This window comes from Ceratotherium simum, chromosome 15 (assembly GCF_057802395.1).
Source record: "Ceratotherium simum simum isolate JZ-2026a chromosome 15, ASM5780239v1, whole genome shotgun sequence".
In the NCBI taxonomy this organism is placed as follows: Eukaryota; Metazoa; Chordata; class Mammalia; order Perissodactyla; family Rhinocerotidae; genus Ceratotherium; species Ceratotherium simum.
The window spans coordinates 3,349,624-3,370,961 of NC_141914.1; the positions used below are offsets into that span (position 1 = coordinate 3,349,624).

General features: G+C 37.7%; 1 protein-coding gene and 1 long non-coding RNA gene across 2 annotated transcripts in view; one reads left to right on the forward strand and one right to left on the reverse strand.

Annotated features, from left to right (window-relative positions):
• The window catches only part of LOC147915100 (uncharacterized), a 92,146-nt gene that overhangs the window by 63,996 nt on the left and 6,812 nt on the right, over nt 1-21,338 (reverse strand). The window lies entirely within an intron of this gene.
• Nucleotides 14,193-15,119, forward strand: LOC101402830 (olfactory receptor 5H2-like). Its single transcript, XM_014794953.1, has one exon. The coding sequence runs from the start codon at nt 14,193-14,195 to the stop codon at nt 15,117-15,119; it is 927 nt and encodes a 308-aa protein (XP_014650439.1).

Genomic DNA, 21,338 nt, shown 5'->3' on the forward strand with positions numbered 1-21,338 from the left:
ACTTGATCATGGTGTATGATCCTTTTTATATATTGCTGTAGTCAGTTTGCCAATATTTTGTTGAGGATTTTTGCATCTATGTTCATCAGTGACACTGGCCTGTAATTTTCCTTCTTTGTGCTATCGGTTTTGCTATCAGGGTGATGTTGGCCTCATAGAATGAGTTAGGAAGTGTCTTTTCTTCTTCAATTTTTTGGAATAGTTTGAGAAGGATAGATATTAAAATTTCTTTGAATATTTGGTAGAATTCTCCAAGGAAGCCATCTGGTCCTGGACTTCTGCTGTTTGGGAGGTTTTACTGTTTCAATCTCTTGTGACTGGTCTATTTAGATTCTTTATTTCTTCTTGATTCAGTTTTGGGAGGTTGTATGAGTCTAAGAATTTATTCATTTCTTCTAGGTTATTCAGTTTCTGGGCAAAAAGTTTTTCATAATATTCTCTCATATCCTTTATATTTCTGCAGTATCCATTGTAATTTCTTCTTTTTCATTTCTAATTTTATTTATTTGAGCCTTCTCTCTTTTTTTCTTAGTGAGTCTGGCTAAGGGGTTGTCAATTTTATCTATTTTCTCAAGGAAGCAGCCCTTAGTTTCATTGATCCTTTCTGCTGTTTTCTTAGTCTCTATTTCATTTATTTCTGCTCTAATTTTTATTATTTCCCTCTTTCTGCTGACTTTGGGCTTTGTTTGTTCTTCGTTTTCTAGTTCTGTTAGGTGTAGTTTAAGATTACTTATTTGAAGTTTTTCTTGTTTGTTGAGGTCGGCCTGTATTTCTATGAATTTCCCTCTTATAACCACTTTTGCTGCATCCCATAAGAGTTGGTATGTTGTATTTTAATTTTCATTTGTCTCCAGGTATTTTTTAATTTATCCTTTGATTTCTTCATTGATCAAATAGTTGTTCAGTAGCATGTTGTTTAGTGTTCACATATTTGTGACTTTCCCAGCTTTTTTCTTGTAGTTGATATCTAGTTTCATAGCATTGTGGTCAGAATAGATGCTTGATATGAATTCAATCTTAAATTTATTGAGGTTTGCCTTGTTTCTCAACATATGGTCTATCTTTGAGAATGTTCCATGTGCACTTGAGAAGAATGTGTATTCTTCTATTTTTGAATAGAATGCTCTCTATCTATTAAGTTCATCTGATCAAGTGTTTCATTTAAATTCACTATTTCCTTGTTGACTTTCTGTCTGGAAGATCTCTCCATGGTTGTAAGTGGGGTGTTGAGGTCCCCTACTCTTATTGTGTTGCTGATAATGTCTCCCTTTTGGTCTGTTATTAGTTGCTTTATATATTTTGGTGCTCCTGTGTTGGGTGCATATATATTCATAACTGTTATGCCTTTTGGTGGAAAGTCCCTTTTATCATTAAATACTGCCCCTCTTTGTCTCTCATTGTCTTTTTTATCTTGAAGTCTGCTTTGTCTGATGTAAGTATGGCAACACCTGCTTTCTTCTGTTTGCCATTTGCTTGGAGTATCATCTTCCATCCCTTCAGTCTGAGCCTATGTTTGTCTTTGGAGCTGAGATGTGTTTCCTGGAGGCAGCATACAGTTGGGTCTTGTTTATTTAATCCATCCAGCTACTCTGTGTCTTTTGATAGGTGAATTCAATCCATTTACAGTTAGAGTGATTACTGATATATGAGGGCTTAATACTGCCATTTTATCTCTTGTTTTCTGGTTGTTCTATATTTCCAGTGTTTCTCTTCCTTTATATTTCTGACTGCCATTTCAGTGTGGTGGTGGTTTTCTGTGGTGATTTTCTCATTTTTCTCTTTATTAATGACTTGTGGCTCTGATCTGATTTTTTGTTTAGTTGTTACTACGAGGTTTGTATAAAAGATCTCATAGATATGATAGTCCATTTTCTGATAGCCTCTTATCTCAATTAGTATAAGTAGGTTCTATCTTTTTCCTCTTCCCCTTCTGAGGTATTGTCACAAATTATTCTAGTTTGTGCTGTAAGTTTGTGACTAAGTTGAAGTGTTTATAGTTACTTTTGATGTTTTCCTTCCCTTTATCTTTTAAGTTCTAATTAAGTATTTGGTACCCTGTTGTGAAAGAGAGCTGCAGTTGTCTGATTTTGTCTGTCTATTTATCTCCTTGCTCAAAGATTTGTAGACCTTAACCTTTTTGTTTCAGGTGTGAGTGCATCCTTGATCATTTCTTCTAGGGAAGGTCTAGTTGTGATGAACTCCCTCAGCTTTTGTTTTTCTGGGAAAGCTTTTATTTCTCCAATGTATCTGAAAGATAGTTTTGCTAGATAGAGTATTCTTGGCTGAAAATTTTTGTATTTCAGAATTTTGAATATAGCATTTCCTTCTCTCCTAGCCTGTAAGGTTTCTGCCAAGAAATCTGCTGAAAGCCTGATAGGGGTTCCTTTGTAGGTTATTCTCTTCTGCCTTGCTGCCTTTAATATTTTTTCTTTGTCATTGACCTTTGCCATTTTGCTATTATATCCTTGGAGGTCTTTTTGCATTGATGTAATTAGGAATTCTATTGGCTTCACGTGTTTGTAAGTCTGGTTTCTTCTCCAGGTATGGGAAGTTCTCAGCTGTTATTTCTTTAAAGAATCTCTCTGCTCCTTTCTCCCTGTCTTCTCCCTCTGGAATACCTGTAATCTTTATGTTGCTTTACCTAATTGAGTTGGATAGTTCTCAAAGAATTCCTTCATTTAAAAAATATCTTGGTCTGCTCTCCTTCACCTGAAGCATTTTTATACTTCTATCCTCTAAATCACTTATTCTTTCTTCCATAACATCAGCTCTATTTTTTAAGAATTCTACATTTTTTTATCTCATTATCTGTGTTCTTCATATCCAGAATTTCTGCTTTTTATTTTTACAGTTTTAATGTCTTTGGTGAAGTATTCCTTTTGCTCATTAATTTTATTCCTGAGCTCATTGAACTGTCTTTCTGAGTTTTCTTGTGACTCATTGAGTTTCTTTATGACAGCTATTTTGAATTCTCTGTCATTTAGATTGTAAATTTCTGTGATTTCAGGGTTGGTTTCTGGAGACTTCTCATTTTGCTTCTGCTGTGAATTGTTCTCATGGTGTCTGATGACTTAATCTTTTCCATGCACATTTCTGGGAGTATCAGGTTACAGATTTCACTTGCTATCACTGGGGGGAACCCAAGCTGTTTCTGATCCCACCTCATCTGCTGGAAGTTGTGCTGAAATGGTCAGTGCTCCTGCTGCCTGGGAAAGCATTTGTGCATGGGCTCAGGGCTACCTGCTGTCTCTTACAGTCATGCCAAGGCACATTCTCACTTGTGAGGCCACAGCAGCCCTATGGATGCTCCCACCAGCCAGGAAAGCATTCTTTCACATGCACATATCTGCCGCCACCTCATCTTATGGTCACGCCAGCAGCAGTGTTTGGTAGGCAAGGCTTCCTTATGGAGTCCAATCCGGGGCCACTCATTGGGACTGCAGTGTCATGGTGGGCACACCTGATGGATGGGAAAGCATTCATGTGATGGCTCAGGGCTGCTGTTGCCTCTTCTTACAGTTGCCCTGAGGCATGTTCCCACTTGTGGGGTTGCAGCACTATGGGTGCTCCTGTCAGTTAGGAAAGCATTTGCATGTGTGCATAGGGCTTCTGGGGAAGGATAGAGGAGAGCTCACAGTAACTGGCTATAAGTGAGAAAAGACTTAAAAATGGCAATTGGCAAAGAAATTTGGCTATTTCTGTGACATATAACTTTCTAAGATATTGACTAGAATTATGACTGACAACCAGGACAGGTCATAATTTTAAGAATGTTGTATAAAACATTTAAAACACTTATTCTAATAGCATTCACTCACACAACATAACCAAAAAAAGTTTATCATAATTAATTTGACAACATTTTTCCATGCAATTTAACAAACCAAATAAGCCGACTTTGTTTAATATTTCTCCTTTTCTAGTAAGAGATGACAAATTCTTTGAGCAGTACCAGGGTCTGCTGAAAATTTTCTAAGTTAATTCAGGTCAAAAGAAAGACTTTATTTAGGACTTGAATTTTGGAGAAGCTTGTCAAAAATGTCAAAAGGTTTTAAAATACTTGGTCAAATAGGATCATAGCTTAGTTATTCATCTAAACAAAGTGACAACAGAAGATGTTAAAGGCAAACATGGACAGTTAAACAGTTAAAAAAAAGCCTGTTAGTTCTCTTTTTTTCTTTTTACTGATTAACATTTGTTTATTATTTTGCATTTCACTGCTATTTACTAACAGATTTCAAGACAATAGACAATTTTGTAACCTCAGTTTTGTAAAAATCACTAGTATTTTTGGTCCCTAGCAACCATTTAGTATGTAAATTAGGTATTCTCTGGCTTAATGTACTTCATTTTTTTTTATTGATGTTTTAATGGTTTCTAACATTGTGAAATTTTGGGTTGTACATTTTTGTTTGTCCATCACCATATATATGACTCCCTTCACCCCTTGTGCCCACCCCCCACCCCCCACCCCCCACCCCCACTGCCCCTGGTAACCACAGTCCAGTTTTCTCTGTCCATGTGTTGGTTTATATTCCACATATGAGTGAGATCATACAGTGTTTGTCTTTCTCTTTCTGGCTTATTTCACTTAACATAATACGCTCCAGGCCCATCCATGTTGTTGCAAATGGGATGGTTTTGTCTTTTTTTATGGCTGAGTAGTATTCCATTGTATATATATACCACATTTTCTTAATCCAATCGTCTGTTGAGGGACACTTAGGTTGCTTCCACTTCTTGGCTATGGTGAATAATGCTGCAATGAACATAGGGGTGCATAAGCCTCTTTGGATTGTTGATTTCAGGTGCGTTGGATAGATTCCCAGTAGTGGGATGGCTGGATCATAGGGCATCTCTATTTTTAATTCTTTGAGGAATCTCCATACCGTTTTCCATAGAGGCTGCACCAATTTGCATTTCCACCAGCTGTGTATGAGGGTTCCTGTTTCTCCACATCCTCTCTAACATTTGTTGTTTTTTGTCTTGGTGATTATAGCCATTCTAACAGGCGTGAGGTGGTATCTTAGTGTTGTTTTGATTTGCATTTCCCTGATGATTAGTGATGTTGAGCATCTTTTCATGTGCCTATTGGCCATCTGTATATCTTCCTTGGAGAAGTGTCTGTTCATTTCCTCTGCCCATTTTTTGATCGGGTTGTTTGTTTTTTTGTTGTTCAATTGTGTGAGTTCTTTATATATTATGGAGATCAACCCCTCCATTAGTTCTCTTAATAGAGAGATCTCAGTTTTTTGAACATGGGAAATTATTTTGACAAAGTAGAATTTCTGCCTCTTAGGTAGATTTACTCAAAAGTAAAGAAAAACCCTTTATAATCTCTTTATGAAGAACAGACTAAAAGCTCAAGAATATTATCCTTTTAAGAGAAAGAAAACCAAATTCTAATTTTGTACCAGCTTACTTTTGATATTAATCCATGCACAAATCTTTTTCTCAGGGTTCCTCTTCCACAAACCTTGTAGAACTTTCTCTTTATGTTCAAAATTTGTCCCATGTCTTCCCTCATTACCAGTACTTTAGGAAAAATTTATCTTTCTTAACAAAACAAACAAAAACATTTCCATTCCTTATACCTTCTTTTACTGAAAACATACATCTTACTTTACTTGAATACAAGATGTTTTCTTTATTAATTTTTGGTAGCTATAATGACATGTATTATTATATTTCTTAATCTTCAGAGACTTTAATTTTTAGTGAAAACTAATAATTAAGCAAATATGAAATGTCTTTTATGTTAGCATTCTGTGGCTTGGCAAATTTATAAAAATTTTTATAATTTTTAGAAACATATTACTTCACAGTACAATCTGTTATGTGTTTATTAATAGATACAAACATTTTTTTTCTCTGTATCATTTAATTTAATCTAGCAAAACTACAGGGTTTTAAGTTACCAAAGAGATTTTGGAAGTTATTTTAAATACATATGTCATGAAATATAATTATTGCTAAACATTTATCTATAAACTCTCATCTCACATCTAAATCATTTGCTCCCAACAATTATGTTTCGATTACCCATGAAAACCTCATGAGACATTAGACAAAATTAGCTATCATTCTAAATTATTTTTGCTGACAAATTTTGTAACAGAGGTAACATGAGCTTATTTGACTAACAAATCCAGGTATGCCCATGTTTGCAACATGTCCAAAGCTGTTGACTCTAGAAACATGTTTATTTCAATCAAACCAACAAACTTAAATAAGCTTTCATTTACCAAAGATTATTTCATATCATGTTAACTTGATAAACATTTGGGTTAGTTTCTATTACATTCATATAAGTGCTTACTTTAAGCCAATTAAATAGAGCTCTTTTAGAAATTATAACATTCTGAGGTAAAAAATATCACATATGTATATATAACATATATATATATAGACACACATACATAAAGACTCCATAGCTATTGTTTTAAAATTACTGGCATGAATCAAGTACAGCAATACAAAGCTCACTAGTTGTGAAAGAATAATTGAATCCAAATTTTGTTTTAAGCTTTTTCTACTAATATTTGTGGAGAAGACACTCAAGATGCTAAATTTTGGGCAAAGGTACTTCTATGGCTGTTTTTCTGTCCTTTTACACTTTTTTCCTTCAGTCTTAACGATTGGTGATGGGCTAGATAACAGTTCCCCAAGAGGGTACAAGCTTTTTGAGATAAAGGAAATGGGTGGAATCTGAACCCCCTCTAGAGCTGTATTTCCAGTTTTGCAAAGATTTGTAAGTCAAGGACAGTTGCTCTTAACTCCTCAGAAATTGGGTTGTAATTGAGATGACGTTATATGTTGATCTACCTGTCCAACTATATCAGCCCTGATTTGCTTCTTCCTTCTTAGTGCTTAGTTTTATTTTAACGTAGGTAAGAAGGCCTAAAAAATTCCCATCAGACTTTGTATATCAACTTCCAATTTGGCTGAATTTCTGATCAGAAGTTGCTAACCCCTTTCAAATATCTGGCCAGGTTCCAGCCAGGGCAAATAGTAATTATACTTGGCAGTATTGAACAACTCCATTAATCTTAATGTAGCAGTTTCACAGAAAATCTCTTAGAGTCTCATTATAGTGGGCAGGGCTCATATTGGGCCCTCATTCAAAGGTAGATTACAGGGTGTCTGTAAAGCCGTGACCTAATGGGCTTTCCTTTTAGGTACCATTTATAACTTAATTTTTTAGCTTTTTGCAACAAAACTTCCAATAAGGCTATCTCAGAATATTGAAGTCTGCTTTTAAGTGTACTGTTTAAATGATCTTATCTAATCAGAATGTTCCTTCTATTGGCCAATGTAATTCTCCTGAGGCTGATGGCAGTTTGGTAGAACACTTAGCTTCAAATCGAGTGCAACTCACATTTCTGTCTGACCATCTCCAACTGCTAATGGGGTGTAACCATATTTTTGTCTGAATGTATTTTGGGACCCCCAACCTGATGATTATCAAGCCAAATCCTCAGGACATGAAAAAAGCTTAGTAAAATTTTGCTTTTCTTTGTAAATATTTACATCTTACTTTAGTTTTTGGGCAATTTTACCAGAAGGCAAAGAGCATCCTTGACTCTTTAAAGATGAAAGATTTCTCTGATCTGTGGCTCTTAAAGCTAGCGCACAAAAGACAAGTTTTAGAAGCTCAAAAAGAGCCCCAAAGTGGCCACTGTAATTTTAAATTATCTCAGGTTATCTTGCCAGCCATTAACAGTTATCCCCATTTTTCTTTCCTTTTACAGAATAGCTTTAATTGCAGCATGGTATTATAGCTCAGAGACCCATTCTCAGGTCACTTTTCATCTGAACCCAATTAGTATTGTATTCAGGCCATATTACAAAAGAAAATCATTTTCTTTTTCTTTGTGTGTTCACAACTGAACATCCCCAAATTTTATAGAAGGCATCCCAATGGGCTAAAATTTGGTATATTGTTTACATTTCCTATTTTAGGGGGCTTTTTCCAAGGTGGCCACAAGAAACACAGCCTTTCTAGGTGGCGGTTTTTAGAATCTAATAGTGTGTGCTTGTGGGAACGGCTCCTCCAAGTATAACCAAGGGGTTGGTTTTCTCCCTTACATGTTTTGGCACCAACAAAGTTAGGTGAGTGACTCCCAGATGAGCTGCCACCAACTGCTTCACTGCGAACTCTGAAGACCTGATGAAATATGTTCTTCAGAAGGGAGTCCCTGTGAGGCCATTGCATATCATGGGCAGATGTCCTGACACCTCCATAAAATCCCCAGTCACCTGGGAAGTTCCCAGAGGACCAGAGGGAATAGTGACTTATTTCTTTGGAATCAGAAGACTCCCATAAAGTTAATTTCTAAAGAGAGTTTGTTAAGGTCACTGAGAAACTCAGTCCCCAAGGAGCCAATTTTAACAAATAAAACAGTGAAACTTAGACAAAAAATAACAAACTAAGAAATGCAATATCCTGTCACTCTAACCCAGAGTCTGGGACTCTAACCTGACACTTTGAGAAACTCAGCAGTTGTAATGTTTTATATTGTCTCACTAGGGTGGGACACTAACCCACAATCCTAGCCTTGGGACTCTAACTAATTCTCAGGACTCTAACCCATCTGAAATCTCCCAATGTTGGGACTCTAACCCACAATCCTGATAAAGTTATTAGACAATTTAGGCACAAGCATGTTTTAATGAGGCCAGTAACTCCAAAGACATCTGATCCAGAAGCATTTCCTTTTCTCCAAAGTGGAAGAATCACCAAAGACCCTGGAGCACTGTGGTGGGAAACGTGAATTCAATCAGTTGAGCCTTTAGATAAAATTTTCTAGGCAGCAGCTTAGATTCAGCAATGAGACCCTGCACCTCACTGGGGGCTACAAAGCCTTGGTCAGTCAGTCGCAGGATGGAGGTCCCTTAGTGGTAATCAGAAATTGTTACCACATAAGGGCCTGTTGCTTGATGTGCATAGAAGCCAATACTATGGCAACAACTTTGAGAAAAGAAAAGGCTTTATTCCAAGGCCAGCCAGCAAAGAGATAGGAGGCAAGTCTCTCAAATCTGTCTCCCTAATCCAGGGTTTGATGTAAAATTTAAGAGATTATGAAGGGCAGGTTGGTATGTGGAAAACTGGAAGGACAAATTTCGATTGGAAGGATTCCAAACAAGACCATATAAGGTAAGGTATAGAAAAGGGCTTTAATACTGGACCATCTTGGACAACAAACCCCTCGCTTCTAAAACAGTCTGTAATTTGAGTTCCAGTCATGTCCCAGTCTCTCTGGTTCTGTGGAGAGGAGAATTGTTGCTTCCAGGTGTTATTTCAGGTCAAAACTTTCTCCTCTGCACATCACTGGCTACACGACTTGTAGTTCTGGCTCGCTGCCCCTGCAAGATAACTTTAACATTCTGTTGTTGATAACATGGGGTCAGTTTCAACTGGTCCTGTGGTTACACTCTAGCTGCCAATCAAGTACCAATTGGAGGTTAAACATTTTTCTACTCTTCATATAACAAAACAAAATATTGCTATTTTTATACTACATCATTTTGATGTAATGTCATTATTTTCCAGAATGAACGTACCTTGTCAACTTTCCTTAACGCTTAAAGGCAAATATGAACACGTTTCCACCTTGTTCAAAATTCCTCAGTAGCATCCGTCTAATTTGGAGTAAAGCACATAGGCCCTGACCTGGCCTCCAGACCCCCCGTGATCCCACCCAGGCTGGCCTCCCGGGCCCCATCTGGCTCCTCCTGCTTCTCTCTTAACATGCCAGTTACATTTACCATGTTGAGCTTCTTCAGTGACCTAGCTCTCTGATAATCTAGGCTCTACAATGAACAAGGCTCTGTGGATGGCAGATATCCACAGGCATCACCTTGTTAGAAATGAAGACCCTTGGGCCCCACCCAGACCTCTGAGGCAGAATCTGCATTTTAACAAGACCTCCAGGAGATTCACAGGCATTAAAGCTTGGGAAGCTCTGATCTAAGCCTCCTCCCACCGTGGTTCTTTGTTCTGTTTTTCCTTTGCTCCTCCATGACCTTTGCCTAGTAAGATTTCTCATCAGATTTCAGCTTAAAGTGAGGCATTAGATACAGGTCTGAATGTGAGCAGCAGTTTGCATGAGGAGGACAACTTTCTTGGAGTTGACTCCTGAAAGGAATCTAGAACTCTGGCTTCATTAAAATCCTGTATGTTTAGCTCACACAAGACAGTGCTAATTGATGCACTCAGAGCATCAAAATTTATAGATAAACTGGAGTTCTACATACACATGTGAGACGTGTCATCTGTGGTGGACAATACTGGCGTAAAGTGCAATTTCAATCATTAAAACTAGTAGTGTCTATAATGACTTGATTTTTATGATTTCAGAATCTGTAACACCCTGTGGGACAACCTGGACTTCTGACACATGTTCAAATCTACAATACCCAGAAGACCTGTTTAGTTTTCTCCTAAAGGGAATCCCTGGGTGCTATCAGGGGAATTTTAGTTCTTCATTCCTTCCTCTCCTGGCAAAAGCATACAGCTGTACAATTGGTTGACTCATGTTCAAAGTAAATTAACATAAACCACATTTTCCTGAGATTGGTAAATGGAGCCTCCAAAATGAATCAGTGTGCAAAGAATTGCTACCTATGTTATTGTCTTTCCTGTGTTATTGTATATTTTTCTACTTTAGAAAGTTTAACAGAGAAAGATCTACACATTTCTTAACACATTTGGGTAAGAGAAAATGATTTCTAAAATATTCTATATTTTTTAATAGAATTTAAAAATATTGTTAAATTTATCATAATTTTGTTTTGGTTTACAAGAGCCAAAATAGTCAATTGAAAATGGAAAACATATAGTGAATAATATGCATTATTTTATTACTGTGAGGAAAATCTAGATAAGCAAAAAGCTCTAAGACTAAATTGTCCTCTTTAATGATATTTAGTTATCTGGTTATCATAATTATAATGACTCCATAAGATAAGTTTGGTAAATTAGAACGTTAAACAATTTAAGTGGGTTAAAGGATTCACATTATAATGTTTCCTACATAAGAACTCTTTCTGAGGATTCTGTTCAAAAATTTATTCCATTTAGTTAGCTACATTCTCTGAGTTAAATCTTAAGTATTAACCTCTCCATCCTTTTGCCAATTTCTGAAATACTTTAATTGAGTGTGTGTGTGTGGTTTGTTTTTTGGTGAGATAGATTGTCCATGAGCTAACATCTGTGCCAATCTTCCTCTATTTTGTATATGGGATGCTGCCACAACACGGCTTGATGAGCGGTATATAGGTCCGTGCCTGGGATCTGAACCCATGAACTTAGGCTGCCGAAGCAGAGTGTGCCAATCCAATCACTATGCCACAGGGCTGGCCCCTAATTGAGTGTTTTATATATATATATAACTTATAATGTAAATATATATATTATACACATAGAGAGAAGGAAAAATGGAGAAAATGTCCCTTCACTGCTCTTCTAGCTTTATGAATTAAAAGAATCTGCACATTGAACTTGAGAATTTTTGGTTATTTACTGATTTGGGATGGCATGGAAGGAAGCCCATTCCAAATAAAAATACATTTAACAACAAAAATTATTGGCATTGGTTATTTATATTGACTGAATTAGGGTCCAGTCTTTTGCTCAATTTTATTCTGCTAATAAAACTGGTGGAGAAGAAAGTGCTGTCAAGTAAAACCAGCAGGATTTCTAGAGAAAGACAGTTCTAATAACGGTAACGACAAAGAAAAAGCAAAATTTAAATATGGAAAGAACTTTTAGGCAGTGCCAGTATATTTATGAAGAGTACAAAGTTTCTAAGGTAAAATTTAAAATGAAAATCTCTTTCACACACAAATTCCATAGGAAAATAAACTTGGAATTTTGACTAAAAGAGAAAGAAAGGATTTCCAATGTTGACAATTAATGAAAAGCAAAGTTAAGACAAATATTCACCCCCAACCTCTGAGCCTCCCCTTCCTTCCCCTCAGCCTGTCTCCAATGCTTCCACTGTCTTCACTGGCCTGTCTTTCCCACACTTATCCATCTGTGTCTCTGTTACTCTCCTAGTATTTCTCGTCCTCTCTTTTTTTTTCTTCACAAGCCTAATTTTCCCCTTTCCAACTTTCCTGTCCCGGTTCTCTTCCTCTCCTCTCTTTTGAAAACTTTTATTAAGATGCTCTACAGGAAACAAAAATTACTTTTGTCTGTGGGCAGTGGACACATGCCACATGTCCTGGAGAACTCAAAAACATCCCCCTCATGTTGGGCACCATGTTCCCATTCGCTTCTCATTATTCTCTGGTCTCAACTCCATCATAAAAGAGAAACTGCTCTCCCCAAAGACACTAAAATCTCTTATCTCCCACACTCACTGATCTCTGTTCACTCCTTGTTCTGCCACAGCATTTATTTGGCAGTTGGCACTGTACTTCATTATGTCCTTCAGCATCTTCTCTCTCTCCAAGTCCACAGCCCAAGGCTGTCCAGTCTCCCTCCTGCTTCTCTGGTCACTCTGCTCAGTATCCTTTTCTGGTCTCTCGCTTATCTCTCTTTGGTTGGAGCCAGGGCAGTTGGTTGCAACAGGAAATCAGTTAGTTGAATGGAAATTGACTCTAACATAGAAATTTCAGGGAGATTGGAGGAATCAGCTGAAAAATGAGCAGGACCAGAAGGAAGCAATACAGTCAGTCAACAGCCAAATTTAAATCCATACACTAGCTGAATAGGAGCTGCTGTCACTGTTGTTGGACTCTGGATGGCACAGCTCATGCGGACAATGCTCTTGGTGTGGAGGCAGGATGCATTGGCCGGGGTCTTGATATTGCTGCCTTGGCTGAGTTTGCAACCAAAATTCTCTTTTTTTCCCTGTCCCTTTGTCCCCTGGTTTCCGTATTCCAAATACCAGAGTAAGTGAGTTTGACTGGTCAAATCTAGATCAATTACCTCACTCTAAGTGCAACGTGGATGGGAAAATGAATTTCTTGCACCTTGATTTCTAGAGTGAGTGGTGGCCTTTGTCTGATACCAAGACTCATGTGGTAAAAAAGAGGATAATTTTTTAGCCACATAAAAATGACATGTATCCACTTTATGATCTCTTTAAAATATCTTCCTCAAGTTTCTTTCCACGCCCTTCTTCTTTTCTTTACATAAATTCTGCAAAGGATAGGTCATCCATAAGTATGCCTTCAGCTACCCAAATGACACCCAACCCTTTGTTTTTATTAAGCTCTAATAAACTCATACTACAAAGTAAGTCTCACCTGGATATTCAGAAGATGCTTTCTGTACAAACAGGCCAATGCATCTGAGTTCTCAAACTCAATTTTTGGTGACCATCTACCAGTCACCAAGTATCTCCTCGTTCTTCACTGACCATCCCTTTACATGTAATATGTCACTGAGTCCTGGTGACTATACATTCTGATTTATTTTGACCCAACTCTTTGTCCTACACTTCACTCTCAGTATCATATCACACATGGCCTAGAGAACTTCACATAGGTTTGATCAAGGGAGGGCAATTTTGAAATGCACTTTATTAGGCTTCCTTCTTCTCCCACTGATTCAATTTCTACAGTGATAGCTCACAGTCTATATTTTGTACAAAAATTACCCAGACAATTCTGATGTGTAATCTGGTTTGGGAATCACTGGACAAGAGTAACAGCCTCTAATTAGTATCCCTGACTCTAATTTCCTCTCCCTACAGAGTAATTTCTACCCTACCAAATATTTAATTTTAAGAATATATTACGATGCTTTTCCTTGTCTTAAAAGTTTTCAGAGCTTGCCTATTGCTTGAGAAATAAAGTTCAAGATCCTTCACATGGCATTCAATTCATTTCATAATAATACAGATGTCATTTCCCCAGACCCTCACCTACATCCCAGACACAGAAATTCCCTAACACATTCAATTATCCCCATAAATTGAGTTAATGTTTAGAATGTCTTTCCGTTTTTTCCTAAATCTATTAATTCCTGACATTTTTTGAACTGAAATAACTGCATTTTTGACTACATCAACTCCCCAACTAAGTTTCTATGTATTATAGTAGTAAACAAAATTAAGGGCATTCTGATTAGTGTATGGTTTTATTTCAACTACTTGCCTCCAATTTTCATTTTATACAATCTTAGTGAATGTTCTTTTTACATTTACTGCATTTCATTTCAGGGGCCACCCAGTAATGACATGGATAGTAAAAACGCAACATCATTGACAGATTTTATTCTCACGGGATTTACATATCAACAGGAGTGGCAAATCCCCCTGTTTCTGGTGTTCTTGGGGATATACCTCATCACCATTGTGGGAAACCTTGGACTAATTGTGCTCATCTACAATGACCCTCACCTTCACATCCCCATGTACTTATTCCTTGGGAGTTTAGCCTTCATGGATGCTTGGATATCATCCACAGTGACCCCCAAGATGCTGGTCAACTTCCTAGCCGAGGGTAGTATATCTCTCTCTCAATGCATTATACAATTTTTTTCCTTTGCATTCAGCGCAACCACAGAATGTTTTCTTTTGGCAGCAATGGCGTATGATCGCTATGTGGCCATATGCAAACCTTTACTTTATCCAGTGATTATGACCAATAGACTATGCATCCGACTGTTAGTCGCATTATTTGTAGGTGGCCTTATTCATCCCGCATTTCATGTACTTTTTTTATTCAGATTAACCTTCTGTAATTCTAACATAATACGGAACTTTTACTGCGACATCATGCCACTGTTTAGGATTTCTTGTACTGACCCTTCGATTAATGTTCTGATGGTTTTCATTTTCTCTGGGTCCATACAGGTGTTCACCATCCTAACTGTTCTTGTCTCTTATGCACTTATTCTCTTTACAATCTTAAAAAGGAAGTCTGTACAAGGCATCAGGAAAGCCTTCTCCACCTGTGGCGCCCATCTCTTATCTGTCTCTTTATACTATGGCCCTCTTCTCTTCATGTATGTGCATCCTGGATCTGCACAGGGAGATGACCAAGATGTGATGGACTCTCTATTTTACACTGTCATCATTCCTTTGTTAAATCCAATTATCTACAGCCTGAGAAATAAGAAAGTCATAGATTCACTGGTAAAAATGTTAAAGAGAAATGTGTAGGTCTCATACTAATGTCTGTTCTCTTTTTATTAAATCAGTCACAACATTGACTGATTTGGATGTAGCTCTGTTTTGGTTAGTGTACTAAATTTTTTTCAATTGTAATTGCCTTAGTGTTTTAGTGACTTAAAGCGTTAGTACCTAATAAACACTTTAATATATGTGCAGTAGTTATTCAAAAACAGAGAAAGAATTTGAATCAGGTTTCCACGTAAAACTAAGAGAATTAAAGAGAAAAACAAATAAAATATTTTACATGTTTGTATGTTTTCAATGTGGCTTCATAAATGCGTTAAGCACAAAAATAATGTAGCTCCTCTACAAGACTCAATTATAATGTCTTTGACTGTAATACAGCTGTGAATCCTGGAGACTCATATCATATTTAACTCCACAGTAGAGGCAGGTCTGTGTTTGAGTGAACAGAGGCAAATCCCAGGAATCTGCTAGCCATCTAAGATCTTTCATTCCACTTTATTTGGTTCATGGTGAATTTCACTCCTTGTGTGAATGCAACTCTCATATCACACAGAGAAGTCAAAAGAAATGTGAAAACGATGAAAAAAATGAGAAGAGTCTTAGGATACTGAAGTTTGAGCCAAACTGTAAGAGGATGATCTTAGCCCAGTGTGTGTCCATGAGTAATGAGAAGGGGGAGTTGCCTCTCACCGTCTACCATGCCTCAAAATGCACTTACCAGCTGTTTGTATTCTGTGAGACAATCTAAAATGCTTTGTAATTCAGAAAGCTGACAGATGAGATTGCAGAATTTATTTGGGATGGGCATAGAGAGGTAATGAAGTGGTAAAATAGGAATGATATAGTATCAATCTTCTGAGAATTAAAAAAAAGAGTAAAATAGTAGATAAAGAAATTAGTAATGTGCAAAGATTGCTGGAGTGTGTTGTTGAAAATGAGAGGCTTCAAATGCACGCTACCAAAGTTCAAATAATATTAAGATGATACGATGTTATAGTGCCCAGTGGGTGTCTGGGGAAGACATGAAAATGAACAAGAGTTTGAAAGTTTTGTGCCTTAAAAGTCCTTCAGTGTTAGCTTTCATCTCACTCCATACCTTAAGGATCATGAATGACCCTCTTCACCCCTGCCCTTCTTCTCTTATCACTGTTTCCATACACATTCCTGCTGATACCACTCAGGCCCTCAGCCTCGAAACTACCTGCCTCTGTGCGCTGCAAAACTCTAGTAACTTATCTGGTACATCTTGTGGCTACTCTCTTACATTCCAAACATTGCTGCCAGATATAAATATATATATATATATATATATATATATATATATATATTACCCTTAATTTGCATCCTGGCATTATTTGAAGTCCTTTCCAATAATACCTTGGTTAAACTCTGAAATCTCTCCTAAAATTCTCCTAATGGACCCTGTGTTATATTGAAAATGAGTTTCTGGAAGCCTTGTGGACACACCATCCACTCAGGTACATACTTTTTTTCATACAAATCTCTCTACAAAGTGTCCTCACTCCACGAAATGCCCCATCTTCTTTTGCAATTGAAAAACTATCCTATTTTCAAGATCTGTCTCAAATATTCCAGGTTCCATGATGCATTTCCAGATTACCTGGAAGAGGACCGGAATGTTCACTCAGTGAAACATTCAGTAGTTTATTTATTCTTTTAAGGCATAAATGGCCTTCTGTAATACTATTTTTAGTCTACGGACTTTTCTACATAACAATTTAGAAGTCTTAGTACACTTGTTTTCTTTTCAATGCTTAACACAGTGGTTTACACAATGAGGTTCTAAACATGTATCCATGAAATATTTGTAAAATTAATCTGAAAGCACAAATGTGTAGAAAGCAGTAAGAGTGTATCACTCTTTTTTAATCTTGTAATGAGCCCAGGAGATTACTGGGCCTCAGGTGGCTGCTCCATGCCAGCTCACCTACTTAAGTTGCTTTCATGACAATTGCAAGTTTCATACACCTAAAGTGAATTATTCTTTGATTGAATTATTCCATGATTGACAGTGATGATAGCCAATTAAAGCCTCATTGCCTTAAGTAGATGAAGTTAATGAGAGGGACATCTGTTCATTGGAAAATTTAAACGTCAAGCTGGATCAACTTTTGGACGATCATTCTCAAAGAAATTTCATATACAAAATAATCCTCATACTGTCATAATATGATACTTCTTCTGAGAAGATACCTTCTAAGTCAGACTTATTTGAGGGTAACAGCTAACAGTCGCATCATGATACTTCCCTCCATTTTTCAAGATAAAGAAAGAAGTTCACTAAATGTACTTCTAGTATTTGTATTAGTCTGAGTTTCCCAGAGTACAGGATCAATGATATAAATATAAATATAAATATAAATATAAATATAAATATAAATATAAATATAAATATAAATATAAATATAAATATAAATATAAATATATAGACAGATCTATATCAATCTCTACCTACATCTTATCTATATCAAAAGACATTTATTACAAGATATTGACTCACATGATTATGAATACTGAGTAATCCCATGATCTACTCTTTGCAAAGTAGAGACCCAGGAAAGCCAACGGAATAGGTCTAAGGCCTGAGAATAGGAAAGCTGATGGTATAGATTCCAGCAAGTCTGAAGGCCTGAGAACCACAAGAGCCCAGGGTAGGAGAAGATCAATGTCACAGATCAATTGGTCAGGTAGTGAGCAAATTCAACCTTCCTCTGCCTTTTTGTTCCATTCAGGCCCTTAATGAATTACATGATGCCTACCAGCATTAGGAAGGACCAACTACTTTCCTTAGTCTATTAATTTAATACTAATATTTTCCAGAAACACCCTCACAGACACAACCAGAAATAATGTTTAACCAGATATTTGGACATTCCATGGTCAAGTCAGGTTGATACATAAAACGGACCATCACAAGTCCACCTGTTATCAATGTGTCAATGAAACACAATTCCTTAAACCATACCTAAACTCCAAAGGAGACAATAGCAGGGTTGTAATTCTATCCAACATGATACAACTATGCTGTATACAGCTGAAAATACACTGAACCCTTCCCCAGAGGAGAAGAAAAAATCCTTGAGTGATGTTTACTCTTCTCCTTGATAGCTGGCAACTTAAATACTATGATGTTAAATTAACAATATTTACATTTTATGTTACACGATAAGAGAATAAGAGTGGAAACAAAACAAAGATATTTGTTATGTCAACATGTATGCATAAAAAATATACAAATATACACGTACACATATACATATGTACACACACACAAATATATTCTTACCAAAGTGAGGAGTAAAATAATCATAGCATTAAAGTTGGCATTTCTGTAACTAGTCATGTGGTCATAGCTTGTATTTATAACTACTTCTTTCCACTATCCATTCCATACTCCCTTTGCCTTCAGTAAGCATCTCAGTTGGTCAGTTTTGTTTACCTCGTCATTTTTCTTTACCTTCATTTCTGAAGTGTCTGGGCCATTAGAAGTCTTGCCTGGTTTGATTTGTTGAGGTTTTCATTAACATCAATTACAAGGAATGGTCTACTAAGAGACACCAGAAGTGATCTGAATTTCAGACATACTTGTCATTATCTCCACTGTGTAGGAGTAATCAAATTTCTCCTTGGTAGTCAGGATCAGTCACACGAGCCAGCACAGTAACTTTCCTCTTTGCATGATGATGCAGAGCAATGAGAAGCACAAGGTGGCCCAGTGGCAGCCTTAACTTTCTGCTCAGTGGAATCATTGTTGTGTGTGCTGGTGGAAGACTTCCTCCCTCTGGATCTAAGACCTCAAGGCCAGCAGAGCATAAGGCCATGGGAACAGGAAGCAAAAATTACGCTAGTGGGTTGTTAGGGGTAATAGTGAGTGGTGCTGCTTCCATTTTCGCTACTTGATTTCCATATTCATGAATGCTAGCTTTGGGAGAAACAGTACTATTTCTGGACCCTGATTCGGAAAATAAACAGCATTCTGGAGACCTTGCCTAACCCTGCACAGTAATGTCATCTCGATGGTGCTGTCACTGAGTTTCAAAATATCATTTCATTTTTCTATCAAACTACCTGTATCAGGAAGTTGGGGGAAAAGGTAAGACAAATAAATATATAAGCATGGGGCCATTGCTGTGCTTAATTTGCTATGCAGTGAGTTCCTTGATTAGAGGCAATGTTGTGTGGAATACCATGACATTGGATAAGGAATTCTGCAAGTCCATGGAGAGTATGGGCAGAAGCATGCATGTGGGATTTCACATCTATATCCTGAGTAAGTGTTTATTCTAGAGGAACAAAGCACTGTTCTTTCCATTACTCTGGAAACTGTTCAGTGTAATCAACCTGCCACCAGGTAGCTGGCTGATCCCCCTGATGAATGGTGCCATATCAGGGACTCAGTGTTGGTGTCTGTTTTTTGCAGATTGGGCACTCAGCAATGGCCTTAGTCAAGTTGGCCATGATGAGTGGAAGTCCATGTTGCTGAGCCCAGGCATATCCTCCACTCCTGCCACCATAGTCCCTTTTTTCGTGAGCCCAATGGTGATGCAGAGAGGTGGCTAGAGAAAGATGTTGACTGGTGTAGAATGGCTCATCCTATCCAGTTGATTATTAAAATCCTCCACTGCTGAGGTCACATGGTGAGCATTCACATGGGACACAAATATCTTCATGTTTTTTGACCATTTAGAGGGATCTATCCACACACTTCTACAAATTTCTGTGTCATCATGTTTCCAGTACTATTTCTTCAAATTCCCTCACTATCCAGCCAAACCATTGGCTAAAGCCCATGAAGCATTATATAATCACATATCTGGCCATTTCTCCTTCTAGACAAGTGAACAACCAGGTGCCCTGCTCAAAGTTCAGTTCAGTTTGAGGATTTTCCTTCACCACTGTCCTTCATGGATGTCCCAGAGAGTGTCAGTAGTACTGTAGTTGTCCACTTTTGAATGGTGTCTGCATTTCCTGAAGACCCATTGGAAAATCATGCCCAGGTCTTCTCTTCCTCTATCTACTGACCATAGAGAATCACCCATAAGTGCAGGCTGGGAGAGAGAAGCCAGTGGAGCAGGCACAGGGACCATGGGAATTTCGGTCACTTCTTCATGTAACCTACTGGTGCCTTCAGGGCCTCCTCAGGGTAGATCATATATATACCATTTCCATTTGATGGTGGTGTGGCTGTGTACTTCCAAATCCATGGCTTGTGGGTCATATTATACCCAGTTCATGAAATGCCCATCTGGTCCCATGGCAAATTGGTGGCCTGTGGTTAAGCATTCAGTCTCTACTAAGGTCCAGTAGCAGGCCAAAAGCTGTTTCTCAACCATAGAGCAGTTATCTGCAGTGGATGGCAGGGCTTTGCTCCCAACTTAAGAGTCTGCCCTGTGATTTACCTATAGGGACCTGCCAAAGTTTCCAAACAGCATCGCTATCTGCCACCACCACTTCAAGCACCATTCTTTCTGCTGGATCAAATGGCCCAAGTGGCAGAGCAGCTTGCATAGCAGCCTAGACCTTCCCCAAAATCCTTCTCCTGTTTGGAGCCACACTCAAAACAAGCAGCTTCTCCGGTCCCTTCTTAAACGAGTTGGAGTATACACCCAAATGAGGATGATGTCTCCAAAACCCAAAGGGGCCACTAGGTGTTGTGCCTCTTTTTTGGGTTGCAAGAAGAACCAGATGTAATAACTTATCCTTCACCTTAGAAGGGACATCTCTACATGACTTACATAACTGAACTCCTAGAAATTTCACTGAGATCAACGGGCCCTGAATTTTTGCTGGATTTATTTCTCACCTTCTGGCATGCAAATGTCTACCAATAAATCTACAGTAGTTGCTACTCCTTGCTCACTAGGTCCAATCAGCATAATGGATGAGTGAGATATCTTGTGGAAAGGAAATAAGATCAAGATTCTTGAGAAAATGTTTTCAAATCATGAAATCTCTGTATCCAGGGATATATGGAGATTCTCAAGACTCAATAATAAGAAAAAGTGCAACTCAGTTAAAAAATGGGCAAAAGATTTGAACAGGCACTTCACTAAACGAGATATACAGGTGTCAGTTAAGGACACAAAAATATGCTCCATATAATTCATCGTTGGGGAATGCAAATGAAGACCACAATGAGATATCACAACCCACCTATTAAAATGAGTAGAATGGAAAAGACTGCTCATACTGGGAGCAGCAATGCACACCTCTGTAGTA